A 20228-nucleotide genomic window follows, 5' to 3' on the forward strand; every position below is an offset into this window, starting at 1 on the left:
GTGATGCCACATACAGATACACAGGTACAGAGATACACACGTCAAACTTATAACACCCCTCTTTTTGGGTCGGGAGTTAATAATAGTAGAAAGAAGAACCTTTATTTATTGCCACACTACACATCATACCTTGGTTATCCCGGCGCTGCATTAAAGCTAACATGCCTCAAGCAGAAGAAGTGCCGGAATAAATTGCGTCATGTATGGCACTACCCGAAAAAATGTTCCAGCTCATAATGCTGTATGCCTTGATATACGAGAGCACTGATTTTCAGCCAGGACCCTAAGGCTGCTTTTCCACCAGAGATGTGCTATGCTACGTTGCTATGGATGCGTTTGATATCCACCAATCATATTCATTGGTGCACATAGCTTAGCACGGATGGAAACGGATTCAACTAAGATATGTTTTTTATAGGGAAGGATGCGTGCTATGGATGCCTGCTATGGGCCGTCGCGAGTGGTGTAGCTATGTGCAGGCACGGCAGGACGCGTGAGCGCCTCTCTCCTCACCGCGTCGCTCTCACCGCTTCCCTACTATCGATACATAGCATAGCTCGAGCTGCGCATCTTTCTCGCGCAGCTACTTTGCGGCGGCGCATCTTCATAGCGCATCCTACTCGCACAGCTACATAGTATTGGTGGAAATGGTCACATATTTTCGAAGCGTAGATTTCACTTCTTCGTAGCATAGCTGCATAGCATATCTCTGGTGGAAAGGCACCCTTAACCGGGTGACGCCATGAAACTATACTATCTATGTTGCCTACAATCAAGGAATAAAGTTTAAATTCAAAATCTGCTTCTGCTATGAAACGAGTTATAAAAACAACTACATACACAGTAGGTACCTAGTAGTAGTTATATAAGATCTATAAATAAAGTGCAGTACAATGATCTTTCAGTTGCGTAAACCGTAAACTGTGACCCGTCGTCCGTCGGCGACCTAGTTCATTGCCAGGGTCAGACTTATTGAGTACCTACTTCCTTTCTTAACTTTGAAATCTAAGTTCTAGATTGGACTAGACTATTTCAGACTTCTTTTTAGGGGTGTTATAAGTTTGACGTGTGTATCTGCGTATCTGTCTGTGGCATCGTAGCTCCTAAACGAATGAACCGATTTTAATTTAGTTTTTTTTTTTTGTTTGAAAGGTGGTTTGATCGAGAGTGTTCTTAGCTATAATCGAAGAAAATCGGTTCAGCCGTTTGAAAGTTATCAGCTCTTCTTATAGAGGTTGTGTCGGGGGTTTTTAAATTTTGAGTTATTATTAAATGCTTTGTTAATACATATATCTCGAGAATGTTGCAGTTGTTGTCATCTCAATCTTAGAATGAGAAGAGTTTAGAAGCCCAAAAACTTAAGCCATAGTCCACCACACTGGTCAAGTAGGTACGTGTTGGCTTTCCTTCAATATTATGATATTACTTATTTGGATCAAATTTAAAAAAAAAACTTAAAAAGGAAATTCCGATACCGGGAATCGAACCCGAGCCTCCTGGGTGAGAGCCAGGTATCCTAGCCACTAGACCATATCGGAGATAAGTGTTCTACTGAAATTATAAAATGACCTTTAGAAATATATTTTTTTTAAATCCGATTGGTAGATAATATAGAAAAAATTTAAAAAATTAAACAGACAGACAAACATCTTATAGGTAATTTAAACGAGCAATTATTCTTGTAGATATATTATGCGTAAATGGTTCCTCGATAACAGCTTTCATTTATATGAAATTAACTAACACCTGCGAATTCGGACGCGTGGATTTTATTTTTAAAAAATCCTGTGGGAACCTTTGATTTTAAAAATCCTGTGGGAACTCTTTGATTTTAAAATCCTGTGGGAACCTTTGATTTTAAAAATCCTGTGGGAACTCTTTGATTTTAAAATCCTGTGGGAACCTTTGATTTTAAAAATCCTGTGGGAACTCTTTGATTTCAAAATCCTGTGGGAACCCTTTGATTTTTCGAGATAAAAAGTAGCCATGCAAAAATTCATGCCGATCCCTTGCTCCGTTGCGACGTGATTGAAAGACAAACCAACAAACATACTTTCGCATTTATAATATGGGTAGTGATTTTGTATTTGGATATCGAAAGACGGTGAACGAAACTTGGTCGCGCCCACTAGGTGCACTAGGTATAATAAAATGAAATAAGTAATTCACTTTGGTTTTGGTCCTATTCTTATTATATAGTAGGTATTATATAATTTAATTTCATGCTTTCTTGTCTCGGCGCAGCCAAAATAATTGAATGATATGCTCAGTGGGTAAGATAATAATGATCATCTAATTTCGCTAGAATGAACCTTGTGGATTCCGGAAAGATTGTTCTGGGTTCTCGCGAATTTTCGTAGGGCATAACATATTATTATATTCTATTATTTTCTTCGATAAAACTTAATAAACGCTTCATCATCATCATGATCAACTCATCATCGGTCCACTACTGAGCAAGGGCCTCCTTTCAAAATGCGAATAGGCCACAGTCTGCCACGCTGGTCCAGCGGGAGTTGGTAGAACATTTGAGAACATAATGGAGAACTATCAGTCGTGCTTCACGATGTTTTCCTTCACCAGTAAAAGAATTGATATTTAATAATTTCTTCAAACGCACAAAATAAAATTGGTTATTGCACCCTCAATTTGAGAAATATACTTAGGTGTGATAATTTAAGGTTGTACAACAAAAACTCGCGCCCCCGGGTGGGCTCGAACCACCAACCTTTCGGTTAACAGCCGAACGCGCTAGCCAATTGCGCCACGGAGGCCATGACTCTAGTGCAGATAATTGACACCGTGTTATCTTTATACCTACCTATATCTGTTATCATCATTACTATCACAACATAGATAAAACAAAGTCGCTTCTCGCTGTCTATCCCTATATGTATGCTTAGATCTTTAAAACTACGCAACGGATTTCGATGCAGTTTTTTTTAATAGATAGAGTGATTCAAGACGAAGGTTTATATGTATAATACATGCATAATATAAGTAGATAAACACTGATAATTAATTTTAGAGGTTTCTAGTGAGATATTGTAAATAACAACATTTTTAGCGCTCACATTGCAAACGCTGCTGGCTGAACCCTACGAGATAGATCAAAATAGTGTACCTACCTACTACAGTATGATGGGGCGGGTGGCTAGTTGATCAATAAATAATAATAATCTACGATACAATAGAACGAATACATAATAACGAATACATACAATACAGTCGCCTATCACAGTGTAGTGTAGTGTACCTAGATATTGCTCAATAGACACAGTCATGTAGAAAACAAATTCAAAAGAGAATTCAACGTCCATACAAAATGAATGAGTAAGGACTAATATCATAGTGGTGTTGTAACGTCCCTAAACGGGCTTCAAGTAGTGACTAACTTTAGCATACACTCTGAATGGAATCTTAACAAGATTCCATTGAATGACGCCACAGCCGCATGGGTCTGCTTGTCTGTTACGTCAGCGCATACCTCCGAAACGATCACTTTCTCTTTATCACCATAAGATCGCCCCAACAAGTGGAACGAACCTTTTCATGTGATGTGAAATGGTCCAAACTTGGCATCATTACCATCGAAGATATTATACAAAGTTATTAGGTAATAGTCCGGCAAACTGAGGTTAGGACCGTTGCTTGTGTAGATGCACCAAAAAAGAAAATGATCGTAGCGTGATTTCCGATATGCGGACTCAGTCTTTCTTGCTTCTATCTGGGCATGTTTCTTCTTCTACCAGACGCTACGTGGGGTCGGCACAATATTATGTCTGCTTCTTCCACTCTCTTCTGTCATCCGTCAACGTATCATCCACCCCTTTTATACGCATATTCTCTTTCACGCAATTCATCCACCTTTTCTTTAGTCGTCCTCTCCTCTTTTTTCCTTCCACATGCATATTTAACATTCCCTGTTATAAGTCCCACCATCTTCCTCAGTATACCTACCTCTGTCCAGGCGGAGTAGTTTGTTAGTTTGGCATTGGTCTATGCTAGAGAAAGCCTTTTTTTCTTGCCAGTAGTTAGTAGCATATACTCACAGATGGGTTGGGAGTATTATAATCACTGCCTCTTGCAATGTCAAAGTCTTCAGTTTCGAAAGCATATCATTATATTGGGGCTACGTTAACCGAAGGCCAACGGAGTCGTTAGACAAAGGTCAAGCGTGAACTGTGATCGATTATAAATTAGTTGCTCGTGGGAAGGGTGGATACACTAATACCATTTACTATAAAGGTCGTGATATTTAATTATTTGTAGCGGTAATTAATATTTGGAACATTAAATATTCGTAACGGTATAAATTATAATAAATGGTAATAAACGGTATAAATTAGTAGGTACAGAGATGCCCTGCACACCGGAGACTAATATGGGCTTCTTTTTGAAAGTCAACGCTCGGGAACCAATCTATGGATTTAATCCATTCGTGGGAATCCACGGGATTCATAAACATCTCGAATCTATGCGGGATGAAGTCACGGGCATCATCTAATTGTGTCTTGAGTTTTTATAAAGAGCCTGTTCAAACCATCGATGTTCAAACCAATCCGTGAGAAATCTGTCATGATTTTTTCTGATTGGGAATCCACGGGATTACATCTCAAATCTATGCAGGTGAAGTCGTTTTTCGAAGCCTAATTATTATTATTGTGTATAAGATTTTATAAAGACAAAGTTTTGTCATTTTGTTTTGTTTTGTTGTACTCATTGTTTACTCGTTCATTGCACAAGATGAATAAATTAGTTTCCTTTCTTTTTTCTTTCAAGAGCCTGTTCAAAGTTAAACTAATCCGCGAGAAATCTGTCATGAAGGGGAAATCATGCAGGTTTCCTCACGATTGTTTACCTGCACCTATAACTATACATTTTCAATAATTTGTCTAAAGAGCTTAAAGTCCTATATTTGCCTTTCCCACTGTAGCATCAATTTCTCAAGGCAAGGAAGGTGTTCTACGGAATAAAATCCACTGTGTAGTAAACTTTATTAAATTTCACTTTCGCCGAAACCCGTTCCGCGGCCGAACGTCCGTTATCGCTTGAGGACCTAACATAGTGATAAATCCTGCATTATGTTTACATCATCGCGACATGAGTGACATGAGTGAGCGTGGCCTGCGCACGCGCAATAAATCTGTATAAAGCGTGTATGAATTACGCGGACGTGAGAATATTAAGTAGGCACTTTGAGAAAATGGTGAAACGCGAAATTTTTAAATTATTATGACACTCCTGTAAAACTTCATACATATTTTACTATACGTAAAGTACCTATGTTATATTATTCATTGCCAACTCCGCAATAGCAGCGTACCTAGTCCGCGTGGATTTGGGATTTGAAAATTCCGTGGTAACTGTTTGATTTACCGGGATAAATAAAAAGTATCGTATGTCACGTCGCTCGAACCGTTGCTCCGTAATACCTACTATTATTTAAGTTTTGACAAATTTCTAAAAGCTAAAAAGCCGCGATTACTAATTTAATTCCGTGATACAAGAATATGCAAAATAATTGAAATTAACGAATAGCAATCAGATCTTTGCTAGAGAAATCGAAATAATTAATTACCTAACAGCTACCTATCTACGTCTTTTCTGCTATTATGATAATTTTACTAAAATAAACTGTCAAGTTTCAATACCAACAAACCTGTCGAGCTAATCTCAAATTAATAATCATAATATTGAAAATATGTAAAAAAATACTTTCTTTGCATGAATATAAGTAAAATATTAATTTAAGCATTGAGAAATCACCTACTGCGTAATATTATTAAGTACAAAAATATATGCAACTCTGACCCGTGAATTTTCACGGCATTCGCAAACTTATAGGTGCCGGCAGTAAATATTGCACATCGAGCTTTAGAAAGAGATTTCTTCTCGTAGAGCGTCGTCTCTATCGCTCATACCTATGTTACGTTTGGTCGGTCTCAACGATAGAGACAATGCTATATGAAACCGTTATCTCTTTCTAAAGATCGATGTGCAATATTTTCTGCCGGGTACTGTATTTTTGTGTGACCACTAAGGGTAGACGCACATAAGCTCGTATCACCCTGCGTCGAGCCTGTCTAATTTCCAAAGCGTCTAAAGAAAAAGCTCAGACTCTACAGCTGCTATTAGATGTTCAATTAAAGCTTACATTTGAATGCCCGAGGCATTTACGAGCCTCTTGATCAATGTATAAAATGTCCTAAGTCACTCACTGACTGGCTCATCAAGGCAGAGCCTTAGAAGAAAAAGAAATTCTCCACCATTGATTACATCTTTGGACTATGAGGTTTTGTCCTTTTGTCAGATTTATTAGAATGATACGAAAAATCACGGTTGTTTTAAAATATAAAATAGTAGGTACCTACCAAGCCTCATCTAATTCTATTGTAATTTATTTCATATAGTTGGTATAAAATTTACGAAATGTTCAACATCACTATAAAGTTATAATTTTGTTATTATAAAATAACCATAATATAACGAGTATTTATGCATCCATGAATATAACACAGAAAGTCCGAAACGAAAGTAAACCTCTATTTCCAAACAACCGCTTTGAGCCGCCCCGAACCAGTTTAAACCGGTTACGACTACTTTAGTAGGACTGTCCGGTCATTCTTCCTGTCATTTCACTTGTTTTTTACTCGAACGTGCCTTACAAAATAGTACACCCGTGACTGCTATACAACATAATCTTTATTTTTATGTGTTAGAAGCCATTTTAGCTTGGATAGACAGCAGGAAATACAAGCTAGCTGCTAGTACATGCTAGTATGACAAGTATTATGCTTAGGACTTCTTCGGTAGATATCGTAATTTCTCACGTAGTCTAGGCAGTCTAGGTAGGTGCCGATAATTTGTTTGTTTTTATATAAATATGTTGCGACCTACCTGTTTACTATTATAGGTTTAATAAATAATTTGTCCACCTATATATTTGTAGAATTTGTAGATACTTTGGTGACGGAGTTGGTAAATCAAGCCTTTTAAATACATTATTAAAACGATTCGAAAGGAGCACTGAAAGTTTTGCAATTAGTTTTCCATTTACTGTAGTGAGTGAGTTTTCCAGTCCACGTAAAAATGAGCGTGATTTGTGTGGCGGCGGCGTATTGTTCGACAAACCTAAATAAACATTCAAGTAATATCGTGAAGTAATATCTCTTAATGAAACGGGTTGGCTTATCTAACTAAAATCGAATATTATTTAACAGCAATTAATCAAACAATTAATTTAATTATACAAAGTACTTAATACCCTACATATTCACTGACTCCAAACAAGTAGAGTTAGGGCGCAAACGAATTACCGTGTTGTGACTTGTGATGCGACTGAAAGCGATCAAAGTTGTGCCTAGATTAGATTTTATATACTTAAACAATACACGTACAGTATCCAGCGGCTCCCTGCGACTCTTTTATGTCGTCTATCCCTTTTGGGGGTCTATCAACGCTCTCTTTTCCAGTGCAAGGATGTCATTCCAGCACCTTGGGACCCCAAAGTCTATTGCATTCCTCGATTGCCATCCCCAATTCCACTTCAGTTTCACAACTGTGGTCAAGTCGTCGTGTGGAATTCCCTGAGACAGCTATGTCCAGCAGTGGATGTCTATCGATTGACAAATGTAGTTGTAGACAAACAGTCTGATACTCTAGGCGTAATGGTTTTTTTCAGTAGGTATACAATTTCTAAACTAAATTAAAATGACAGGTCTAAATGTACTGTTATCCCTTTTATAATCTTCTCTGCAGAAAATGATAGCATTAGATTTGTTAAGGTCAGTTTTGTTTAGTTCAGAGATTGTGTACAATAGAATTAGCCACAATATTACTATTTATAAAAAAAAAATTAATAACATTTTTTTTTCGATTTGAGATTTTTGAGGGAAAATAAAATAAGTAAACCCTATTCATTAATGTTAGCCCAGAACAAATAAACGCTCCGTTACAACACTACAGCAATGTGTCTGTAGCTTTACACCAAACCCGGTGACCGCGCAGCTATTGCCGCAATGAGCGGGTAACGACCGAGTGCAGGTTCGATTCCGGTCAATGCACTACTAATTGCGTTGTTTTTGTTTCAGGTACTAACACGTGATTATGTATTGAGTGTAACACGCAACCAACTACATTATCAACGGTAATGGAAGGAAGGCTTCAGGTACTTGTGACTATACCACACTAGCTGACGCCCGCGACTTCGTCCGCGTGGATTTAGGTTTTTCGAAATCCCGTGGGAACTCTTTGGTTTTCCGGGATAAAAAGTAGCCTATGTGCTAATCCAGGATATTATCTATCTCCATTCTGAATTTCAGCCAAATCCGTCCAGTAGTTTTTGCGTGAAGGAGTAACAAACATACACACACACACACACACCTTTATAATATTAGTGTGATACTAATTAGACTGACATAGCTTAACGATAACAGCATAATATCACAGTTATAATATCGTCATTCCCGCACACTGTATGCATGAGAACCGCACGAGAACCGTAGGGTCTTCGAATAGTCGTGTTGCCAGACATAAGGGTCCGAGATTGGTCGCTAACTTTGGAAAGTTCAGAGTCACTCAGGACTTGGTTGCTAACTATGCCTCATAAGCAAACTCCAGTCAAGCAGCGGGCGATGGAGAGAGCTGTGCTTGGAGTCTCCAAGCACAGCTTACAACCACTTAACCACTATAGGCTTATCACACTAATATTATAAAGCCGAAAGTTTGTATGTGTGTGTGTGTGTGTGTGTGTGCGTGTGTGTGTGTGTGTGTGTGTGTGTGTGTGTGTGTGTGTATGTTTGTTACTCCTTCACGCAAAAACTACTGGACGGATTGGGCTGAAATTTAGAATGGAGATAGATTATACTCTGGATTAGCACATAGGCTACTTTTCATCCCGGAAAATCAAAGAGTTCCCACGGGATTTTTAAAAAACTACATCCACGCGAACGAAGTCGCGGGCATCAGCTAGTATGCTATATATCACGTACTTGGCATGTATATTAGGCGACAGGTCGTGGTGGCAATCGAGTTATGAGGCGAGGGGACGCCCCGCACACCCGCACGTCACCCGCGCCCCGCACCAGTTTAACGCGGGGGCTGTGTGGTGTGTGGGGTGTCCCGCTTGCCAGCTCGACTGTCGCGAACTACAGGTTTTCTCTATAGCGTGGATTCCCAATAAGAAAGGATGTTTAGGAATTCCATCCAAGCTTATCAAGGGGGGGTCAGCTAGTTACTGATATACGAGTGTAATGACAAACCAACAGAAACACAATACTTCCTCAGCATGCATTGTAGTACATGACACCGATGCCGATGGACTAACGGACAGACAAAACATGCATTGTCATCCTCCGAGTACTTACGGGTATGTTGATGAACTTGAATGTGACACACTTTTATAGCCGGTGACCTTCTCATTCAATCATTTTCACGAAAAACGAAAAGATTTATGGCAGAATTATTATATTTGGCCTTCCACCTTAAAAGCTAATTAAGTCTTCCGTCTTTCATTCGGAGGGTCCAAGATTCGATACAGCATAAAATGTTTCGGATACCTAAACTAACGGATGTCGGTGCAATCGGTAGTCATTCGGCAGGCAGGCAGGTCTTACGTCCTAGGTCAGGCTTTATTCTAAAATAGATGTTTATATATTTTTATGCATAATAGTTTTTGATTTATCGTGCAAAATGTCGAAAACAAATACCCGAGTACGAAACCCGTGGTGCGCGAAGCTGACTCGCACTTGGCCGGTTTTTTCTTTGATTTTACTTAAGAGTTTCACGAAGGATAGGTATATTAAGTTTAAGTACATACTTACCTACCATCAAAGCAAAGGTTTTCTCTACCTCACTAAAATGTCAACACTACTTACAGTTAAAACATCACTTTCTCTAACAATTAACATGTAAACATACTTACTAATGTGATACATAATTATATGAATAGTGGGCACTCCATTTAATATTATACTTCGTTGAGTGTCGACATTATGTATACTCTATCCAGTCATAGGGCTCTCTCGGTTACTTCTAGGGACTTCTACACGCCCTTGTCTTGCATCGCCTGAATCCACTGCGACTCGTTTGATGAGGTCTGTCCATTTAGTGGCCATCCAACGCTGCACTTATCGGTGCAAGGTTGCCAATCCAGCATCTTGAGACCCCAACGTTTATTGGTTTTCGAACTATGTAACCTGCGCATTGCCATTTTAACTTCGCAACCAGCTGAGCTGTCAGTTTCTCTGGTTCTCCTACGGATCTATCTTGTTTTTTATTCAGATACAAGTTAGCCCTTGACTGTTATCTCACCTGGTGGTAAGTGATGATGCAGTCTAAGATGGAAGCGGGCTAACCTGGAAGGTATATGGCAGTGTTCAATAAACCCATGCTCCTTTGGTTTCTACACGGCATCGTACCGGAACGCTAAATCGCTAGGCGGCACGCCTTTGCCGTACTAACTAGCCACGACCGAAGCCTCCCACCAGAACAGAAGAAATTATAATAATCGAACCCGGGACCTCCAACCAATAAGACACACAGCGCTTACCATTGCGCCAGGAAGGCTGTCAAAATCTCTTCATACAGACTTGCCAGGTCACAAGATGCCCATCTTTCTCAACAGTAGGATATAATGAAACTATTTATGTCCCCCTACTCGCGCCGACATGCGTCGCTGCGCAAGCCGGTCGCTGCGCACGTTGCATTAAACGGAACGCGCACAATACTGAGCACCGACTAACCATAGCTATATTTACTGCTACTTACTATGTATTTCATGTAATCAACTGTCTCGTAGGTCTAGTGGTTAGCATGTTTGAATGCGCATGACGAGGTCACCCAGAATTCGACCCCGAAGTTCGATTCACAAGTCTGGCCAAAAAACCATAACAAATAACTGCTGTGCGCGTGCCACAGATCTCTAGCTCGACGGATATCTGTAGGGTACTTTCCGTTGACCTAGAATCATGGGCAGGTAGATAGGTCTTATAGCAAAAGTAAAGGAAAAAATTCGAAAATCAAGAATTTGTAATTACATCTCAATCCAAAAAAAATTAAAATAACCATTCATGAACCATTAATAGGATTTTCAATTTTCAAAGTAAGATAAACTAAGTGGGGTATCATATGAAAAGGCTTTACCTGCGCATTCTGAAACACATTTTTATCTATTTTAATGCATAATAGTTTTTGATTTATCGTGCAAAATGTCAGAAAAAATACCCGAATACAGAACTCTCAGTGCGCGAGTCTGACTCAAGACTTGGCCGGTTTTCTTTTAATTTTTGATTCACGGTTTGTTGCGATGTGGCGCTCCAAATTCACTGGTGGCGATGTACCTACCTAGTTCGGAAATGAATTAATATTGAAACATCCAAAATAATATGTTGCATAATCTTTATGTATAAATCTAAAAGAGTGAGTTCTGACTTGCATTTGACCGGTGTTTTTGGAGTTCTCTCTCTTCAAACGCTAGAGTGGGTAAAGCTGAGTCCTCAATCATTAGCATCACAAAATATCGATGCAAGATGCGAAATCCGACTCGCATTTGGATGGTGTTTTTGAGTTCTCTCTTCTTACACTAGAGTTGGTAAAGCATTAGGTCTCCACTCACTAGCATCACAAAATGTGCATGTCTGTCTGTGTTCGGCCGTTAGCCCCTGTAAGGATGGCATGCGGATAAAAAGCACGCGCGACCAACGAGACGCAACTAAGCTGGAGTAAATCACAAGCGAACCGCGTGTGAATCATGTTCCTCTGGTGCAAATGTTTATGGGCGGTGGTAATCACTTAACATCAGGTGACCCGCCTGCTCGTTTGCTCGCTATTTTTTATTTAAAAAAATTCCGCTTCCATCTTAGACTGCATCGTCACCCAGGAGATCAAAATGGATCTAGGAGAGGTCGCAGTCAAGAGCTAACTTGTAACTGAATAAAAATAAAAAAGTGTAGGTAACCCTTAAAAGGGTCGCCTATAACTTGCACCACACACAAATAGTCAGATGGGCAAGCAAGCGTGAAAATACATCTTATCTACTGCTCGCTACCGGTGAGCCGGAAGCCTCGTGTGGAGAGTTCTCTCCGGCTTGCGGAAACCGTCCCTTCGCCGCGCCGGTCCGGTGCCGGTTGTATAACTACCAGCATTCACCGCGAATATTTCGGACTTGCGGACTTCCACGTCAGGTTTTTTTTTATTCTCGAGAAGTGCGAGAAGTGTTTGATTTTCCATGAATACCTCACACCTAGGTGTTTGGTGCACGACGACCATTGCCAGACCATTTTTTCCACGCACATTTACATCATCACGAGTGACAATGGCTATAAATATTGAAAAAAAACATTATGGCGGCTGTATAGTAGTGTATAGCGCCATTTTTTAATTTTAAAATTATTACTTTTTAGTTCATTTTTTGGCAATGTAGTCGCGTTTTTTAATTACTTACGATTTATTTATTAACGACTCACAATTTTCACTTTCATTATTTTGATCCCAGGGATGTGCCAACATACTTGTATAGATGCTCCCACATCTCGGGCGCTTCTATAGATAGGTATAGTATCTTAGATACGGTGCGTAGGTAGTTACAAACTTATTAAATCGATGCTATTATCAAATCACACCTACCTACTATTTCCATCGATTGATTTTCAATTTCTCCCCTTTGGCAATGAAAGCAGGTAAATAGGCTTGGCTATTCTCATTCTGTTTGAAATAGTATCGAAAATTATACACTAATAGATTCTAGGTTTCTATCCTACCTACATCTAAAATATTATTAAGGTCCACTTGCATAACAGGCGGTTAAACTTACGTCACGGTTATGGTTAAATTTTGACACTCAACGCAAAACCAAAATGTATTGCACAAGTCAGGGTTTTTGCATTTTTACGCACTTCTCCATAAAAATGTATTACGCCGATTATTCTATTATTTGTCAATCTATGTAGATCTATAACCAGATATTAATTTATCGCTTCATTACCGATGTCCGAAAACAATAAGTATAGTAAATTTACATTTATTTTGAAATATGACCCTTGAAACATTTCTATTTTAAGCTTAATTTTAAGGCGATGTCGTGCGTAAATAAGTCATCTAAGAAACTCCAAAATTGTAAACTATTGGTTCCATCGATGTATATGGATTAGAAATAGATAAAATTAAAAATATTAATTAAGGTAATTTACAAAAAAAATTACGTAATGCCAAACGTTGATTCGCGTTGTTGTCAATAAATCACACATCACGCATCTCGCTCTTGAGTATGACCGGCCCGTAAATATTGACTGCAATAGCATGCTCTCACGCTCGACTTGCAGCGATCATGGAGAGCACTCTTAAATTAAATCTACATGATTTATTTTAAGACTAATTAGTCTTAAATTTAAGACTTACTCTAGACATTATTGACCAATGACTAGAGCAATCCACTTTGCTTTTTATTGGCGGTTAAAGTGTACCTAACTTTAACCGTCCGTCATACAACTGAACCTTAGTAGGTACAACGGAACCTAACCTAATTACCCATGCGAAGCAGGGCGAGCCAGCTGTTCAATTCAAATGCCAACAACATGCGTGGTTTTGCGCTTCCTGCTTACTTCACTTACAACTTGATTTCATCATCATGATTAACCCATCGCCGGCTCACTACAGAGCACGGGTCTCCTCTCAGAGGGGTTTGGCTATAGTCTACTACACTGGCCAAGTGCGGATTGGCAGACTTCACACACCTTTGAGAACATTATGGAGAACTCTTAGACATGCAGGTTTCCTCACCATGTTTTCCTTTACCGTCAAAACATAGTGATATTTAAAATTGCTTAAAACACACATAACTGTGAAAAGTTAGAGCTGTGAATCTGGGATCGTACCCCCGATCTCTGATTAGCCCGCTAAGTGACTCCGCTTTCTTATGAGGCCCATAGTTAGCGACCATGTCTCGGATCCAGTAAGATCCATAGATCTAGTAAATATTATACTTACTAGGTCCATGAGTAAGATGTGTAGGTATGATAATTGCGGCTCAAAAGATCCCAGCATCCGAGGTAACCGCAAAGCCCGGGATAATAACGGACATTTTTCCATACAGCTCCATCCGGCGGCGGCGAAAGTGTTATAATTGCGTTTTCACCTTCGCAGGAAAAGCGCAGATTGCCTGCTGACTTCATACTTTGCTGTGGCTCTGCGAAGCCTATGACGTTGACTTGAGACGATTGGCTTCGGCTTTCTCTTTTATACAATATTACCTACTGATTGATTGTTATAATAGCCTGCGATGGATTGTGTAGATATAGTTAAAAGCAATAAAATTTCAAAACGTATTTTTGTCATACGAAAAGTCCAATTGACCGCAATCATCAAAAGACAAAAACCATAGGTAGGGTAGGTAGTTCCCGGTGTCCCGGTTACTAATTGACTATATTAATTACTATATATATCGCTAAGATCTACCTACCTAGTTTTAAGTCCGATTACAAGAAAGAGAGAGATTAAAAGAGAGAGATCGAACTAACTCAGCTGGGCAGCGTATGGAAAGCTTCGAGGTGTTTCCTCATCCAAAATTATTCTCCAGTAGGTACCTAAAGATCGAAGCCCTCGAACAGTGCGTTTTGCCTATGATGATAACATAATATGGTCGCTATGGGTCTCATAAAAAGCGCTCAGAGCTACTCAACGGGCGTGTGAAAGCTTGGAATTTCTCCGTGATCAAATCAGAAATGAGGAGATCCATAAACCAGAGTAACCGACATAGCTCAACGGGTTGCGAAGCTTAAGTGGCAATGAGCGGGTCATTTAATACGAAGAAACATTAGACATAAAGACTTGCAAGGTGCTAGTGCAGTGTTTGTGATAGTCGCTATGACGATAGTCATTTAACATGGTGCATCGCCATCACTATCAACGGATAGACGTCCACAGCTAGACATACTCGTAGGTCTCTTGAAGGAACTTCCACAAACCACGGAAGATCGTGGCTTGTGGAAAGCCATAGGATCAAGGCGGCGCTCTTGCGTCATTCAATGTTGTCTGTCCACCTCGTAGGGGAGTTTCGTGATACTCCAATGTCATTCGCTGCAACCCCTGCATTTCTGTTGTGCAACCCTGTTGAAATACGTTTGAAGTACAAGTATCTACAAGGTCAGGTGACTGCCTTAGATCAGGATCCAGATAGCCAACCATTCCGTATTCAATGTAAATAAGTGAGAGGATGTGTTTCTGTTAGCCGGAACACTCGAGAGCAAGGACGCCAAACAATAGTAACTATCCAAAAACAATGTAGCAGCAATTGGGCAACGCGTAGATCAACAAGGGTGTAAATAAACCACTCTATCCACGGAAAGAACTTAGTACAGCGGTCTCTCTGTTACGTATCCCACACAAAATATGACAGAGACAGAAATCTCAGTGGGCTTTTTACCATATCGAGTCACCAATTTTCTTTAAAAAAAATTAGTTACCAGTCAAATAATTCCAGTAGATAGGCTACATAGCAAAGAGTGCCCGAGAAAGCTGTATGATTTCCCAGCACGTTTCCTCGTAGGAAGTTATTCTAAACGGCCACATTAAGTTGTCACAAATCGCTATTCCAATCAGATAATAAGGGCATTAGTTACGCGAATGCATAACACGCCAGAACATTACAATACCAAGCGCCCGCGCACCATGCAACTTGCATTACGTCAACATGAGAATCTTAACACATAATTCGTACTAACTTACCTTACATTTTAAGATTTTACGCTGCTTAACCTTTAAGTTAAAGCTCTTTTTGTTTTCTATTTCAGATGGCGTTGAAGGTGCTAGTTTTACTGGTTCTTGTGGCTGTTTCCTCCGCAGAGAGACCACAATCAAGATGGTCTCGTCAAATCAGCTCATACACATCTGACATAAGCGACTGGGTTCCTTTATCGGGGCCAATTGAGAGAGAGGTTCCTCAAATTAGACGACAAGCAGTAGCAGAACCAAGAATACTATCAGAGCCTTTTCCGGGATTCGTAAAACCGACTGGGTTCAGTCAAGATGCATTCCCCTCGAGGGGATTTTATAATTCTCCGTCGAACCGGCAGCTGTACCTTCAATCGGTGCCTTCTGCCCCCCAGAACTATATAACGGAACAAGGATTCAATCAAGGGTTAAGATTCGGTTTGGCGCAACCAAATTTTCCGCTCAGTCAAGGCTTCGTCGCACCGCAGTACAGTTTTGACAATATACCACAAACAAAACCTAGACCTCAAATCCATTCGAATCATTTTAAATTTGAAAACGCCCCGCCTAACCCAAGTCCACCTATACAAAACCCAGTGAAGCCTTTTGTAAGTCAAGCGGTTAAAAATAACCATGAAACGCCTAAATTCATCGATGGATATCGCGCAGAAAACAATAGTAGTTTGATATATGCTAAGAAACCACAATCTTTACAAAAAATAAAGTTTGAACTGGCCGATAAGTCTAAGGAGGTGTTTGGCGCTCCCAAGCCGAAAGTGGAAAGGGAAGAGGTGCAATTATTGTATATGCCTTTGGAATCGTTAAATAGAGGACAATTCAATTTCAGAAGTCCGTTAACATCGGCGCAGCTCGTAAATACGGAACTTTACAATCAGAGACAGAATCCTCTGATTCAAAATCTCGCAGCCGAACTTCAGTCAGCGATAGCTCAACCGATGGATGCATTCAACTCCCAAGAGTTCTTAACAAACTATAATGGTCGATTCCGTGAAGTAGATCACAGTCCGAGGTTCTCAACTACAACGACGCCCTTTTCTCCAACAGCACCGACAACGACAGCTAAACCAAAAAAGTTAAAGCCACATCAACCTCCCTTGGCAATTTTCTCAACGCATGATGCGGAAAACAATGACCAAGTAAAAGTTGGCGACGTACTGCAATCTTTGAAAAATGCCAACACTGTAGCAGTACTGGATTCAGTTAATCCTTTGAATGCACCAAAAGTGTTTATCGGTCCTTCATCTTTGTCTCCACCAGAAAATTATGTGAAATTTGAGCTACCATATTTGTCCAACATTGAAAATATAGATAAAAAGTTGAGACAGTTACCGTTCTTTGTAGCGCCCCTGAGCTATAACACTCCTCAAGGCTTTGCGAAGATTCCTTTCCCATCTCCGCACGTTGGATCAGTCGTTATAAACTCGCTAATTAGAGACTCTTCATCGGCAATAAAACCATCTGTCGCCGATACTTATTCGAACCTCTACTCGAGACCACAGTACAGACAAGAACAAAAACCAGTCACTCAGAAGCCAGTCATAAGTTATTATACTACTTCCTCTCCGAAAGTAAATTCTCCTAACTACGAACAAAATTACTATTCAATAGAACCACAGGCAGTTAGTACATTACGACCACTGAAAGAAACGGAATCAAATGTTCCCATTACTCAATCGACGCCACCACCGTATAAAACCAGTTCCTATTTCTTGAGCAATCTGGGAAATCAATATAACCCGTCGCAATTTGTTAACTTCCCACAAGAAACAAATTACAAAATATCAGAACCTGCTAAAACCCAAAATGTTTTCAAACCTGAAACTACTACTACGCCTAGAACAACGGTTACAACATCATCTAAGCCTTCAACGTACCCGAGTCAATTACTAGAGACACACAATCCATACTCTATTAACCAAGCATTCCATTTTAGTACGCCCTTAGATTACCAAAATTTCTTCGACGAATACAAGGAAGCATATGGGAATTCAGGACCAAAACTAACAATCTCCCCGCCTTCAATTTCAATAAGCTCTACATTGCCACCAGCAAAGCAAGAAGTAGAACCAGAACAGCCTAAAGTAGAACATAAACCTCAGCAGGTATCACCAAATTATCAGCAAAATTATATCCCGGAAATCCATCATGAATCTGAAATCCCAAATTCTAGATATTCAGTATTTAATACTAATGATTACTTCACTAAAACTGCACAAAACTCCCAAAACGACAATACCAACTCTGGAAATCCAGCTAACTCTGACGGTGGGATCAAAACTATAACAAACACTTACCAATCACCACAATATACTGATACACAAACACAATCCAACACATCTGAAAACCATACGGCAGAAAACGTTCCTCCCGAAACTTCAGCAGATGATAATCAAGTAATAAAATCATCCTCTGAATATGACCAATACGACGCTGCATATAATTCACAAGAAATACTATCGTCTACAAGTAGCACCACTACATCAACTAGGAGGCCACCTATTAGAACACGAGGCCGTCCACGATATCCAACAGCAAAACCAGACTCTGGGGAATATTCTACACGTGCCACAATCACGAGAAGGCCCTTAAGAGAAAGGAAGCCGTTACCTTCAAGATCTAGATTTGAACCGAACCAAATTACCACTGAATCATCAACAAGAAAAATTGTTGATTCCAGCGAACGTACTACCACTCCCACAAGAACGAGGACTAGAGGACGTGTACATTACAAAGTGCCCGACTATGATGAAAATTACACAAAAAGAAATAAGCCAAGCAAAAAAGAAAATGACTTGGCCTATCAACGAGATGTACTTCATCAAAATTATCCTGTTACATTAATGGAACGGACTAGTACCGTAGATATTGAAGCAATCACTGAACCGAATGTGCTTTCATCCAATGACCAAAAGGCTGCTAAGGCTGAAGATACAGAAGATGCGTATAGTAATGATAAAGTCTCCATAACTGCACCTGTCAACTCAGAATTAGATGACCTACCTCAACAGTACACTAACGCAATACATTCTGTAACTGAAGCCCCATACGCACCCAAAGTACCTAATCAAGAAGAAGATTATGTCTATCAACAAAAAAGCAGTGTCGCACCACAGGATACCGCACAATCTTATGACGAAGTAAAAGAAGAGCGATATGTTTTGAAGGCGTCACCTCAACACAACCTGGACAATCAAGATAACGTATTTTTCGCTACACAAGCATCCAGCCCTGAGGCTGGGACAAATATTCCTGTCTACTCCAATAATGATGAGTATCAGTCTAAAGGAGAAGAAGAGATAACAAGTACACCAGAGCTAGGTACTGAAGTTGGGAACCAGGAATTAAGTCAAGGGCAAGAAGAAAATATTGTCGAAACAACACCATCATATAACAGGGTGAGAGTACGTCCAGGAGTTATAAGGCAGTACCACCAGACTTCGTCAGGCGAATCGTTACGGACTGACCGAAGAAAACCTGTTCAACCCATAACATACCGACCTGCCTTTGATAAGCGGCGAACAACAATGAGAATCGAAGAAATTCAAGCCGATTTAAAAACCAAGCAAGTCCATGTTCGACCAGGGTTCCAAGATTACAAACAGCCTGTTTACAAACCAGAACCATCCACAGAATCATCTGCGCCGACTTCTACGACAGAAATAACAACAAAACGCGGTCAATTTAGACGTCGGCGGCCTAGTTATGCAACCACAGAACCAACAATAACAAGAAGACCCTATGAAGCTAAAAATCGTTTCCGAGGACGACGACCGACTGAGAAACCTACCGATAAACCTGAAGTGCAAACTGACATATCATCGACAACTGTCAAAAATAATTTGCACAGTAGATATAGCCACAGACCACGACTTTCCGAGAGATATAATAAAAAACCAGAAACAGAAGATCAAGTATCTGAAGATCAAGATTCTAATTACTCAATCAACAGGCCTAAATATGCTGCACCGGAAACTGATCGCTGGTCTCCTAAAATTTCAACAGATTCTTTTAAGCCTTACAATCCCAACGATATTGCAGATGAGGCCAAAGTTTCTTCAGCAAGCGATAGCAAATCTAAAGATGAACTCGATATAATAACAGCAAAAAATGAATATGAAGATATACTTATTTCTGTAACACCGGCATATAACAATCGCGTTAATAAAAAACTGCCCGACATACCACCTACACTTGAAGCTTTGGTAGAACAAAGCAAAGTAACAAAAAGCGACTCTACCGATACCATGTCAACTTTCGAAAGTATGTTAGAAGAAGTTATGAAAAGTTTAGAAGAACAAGACGAAAACGAATATACGAGCAACGTAATGAAACATAAGGGCGGTGAAATAGGCGAGATTCCTCCAGAAAGAATTATTTCGTCAGGAGAAAATTATTCTCTAAAGTCGACGACCCCAATTCAAGAAGAAGCGACAACCCCAGTACCAGACAATGCAACGTCTACCACTGCCACTGAGGTAAAGTCATTATTATTTCTAAAA

General features: G+C 39.8%; 1 protein-coding gene and 2 non-coding genes across 4 annotated transcripts in view; 1 reads left to right on the forward strand and 2 right to left on the reverse strand.

Moving 5' to 3' along the window:
- LOC123865373 overlaps positions 1-20228 on the forward strand; it is a 49899-nt gene that overhangs the window by 26695 nt on the left and 2976 nt on the right. Inside the window, exons 1-2 of one of the 2 annotated variants that reach the window (XM_045906369.1) lie at positions 8098-8170; positions 15789-20204. In XM_045906369.1, coding sequence (XP_045762325.1) covers positions 8153-8170; positions 15789-20204 — 4434 coding nt within the window. In that variant the 5' untranslated portion in view covers positions 8098-8152. Of the gene's footprint in view, positions 1-8097; positions 8171-15788; positions 20205-20228 lie in introns of those variants that run through there. The other variant, XM_045906370.1, reaches the window with a different exon arrangement.
- On the reverse strand, positions 1467-1538 carry Trnae-cuc. Its single transcript has one exon. It is a non-coding gene; the product is annotated as a tRNA-Glu (tRNA).
- Trnan-guu lies at positions 2701-2774 on the reverse strand. Its single transcript has one exon. It is a non-coding gene; the product is annotated as a tRNA-Asn (tRNA).

Source organism: Maniola jurtina, chromosome 5 (genome assembly GCF_905333055.1).
Source record: "Maniola jurtina chromosome 5, ilManJurt1.1, whole genome shotgun sequence".
Lineage (NCBI taxonomy): Eukaryota > Metazoa > Arthropoda > Insecta > Lepidoptera > Nymphalidae > Maniola > Maniola jurtina.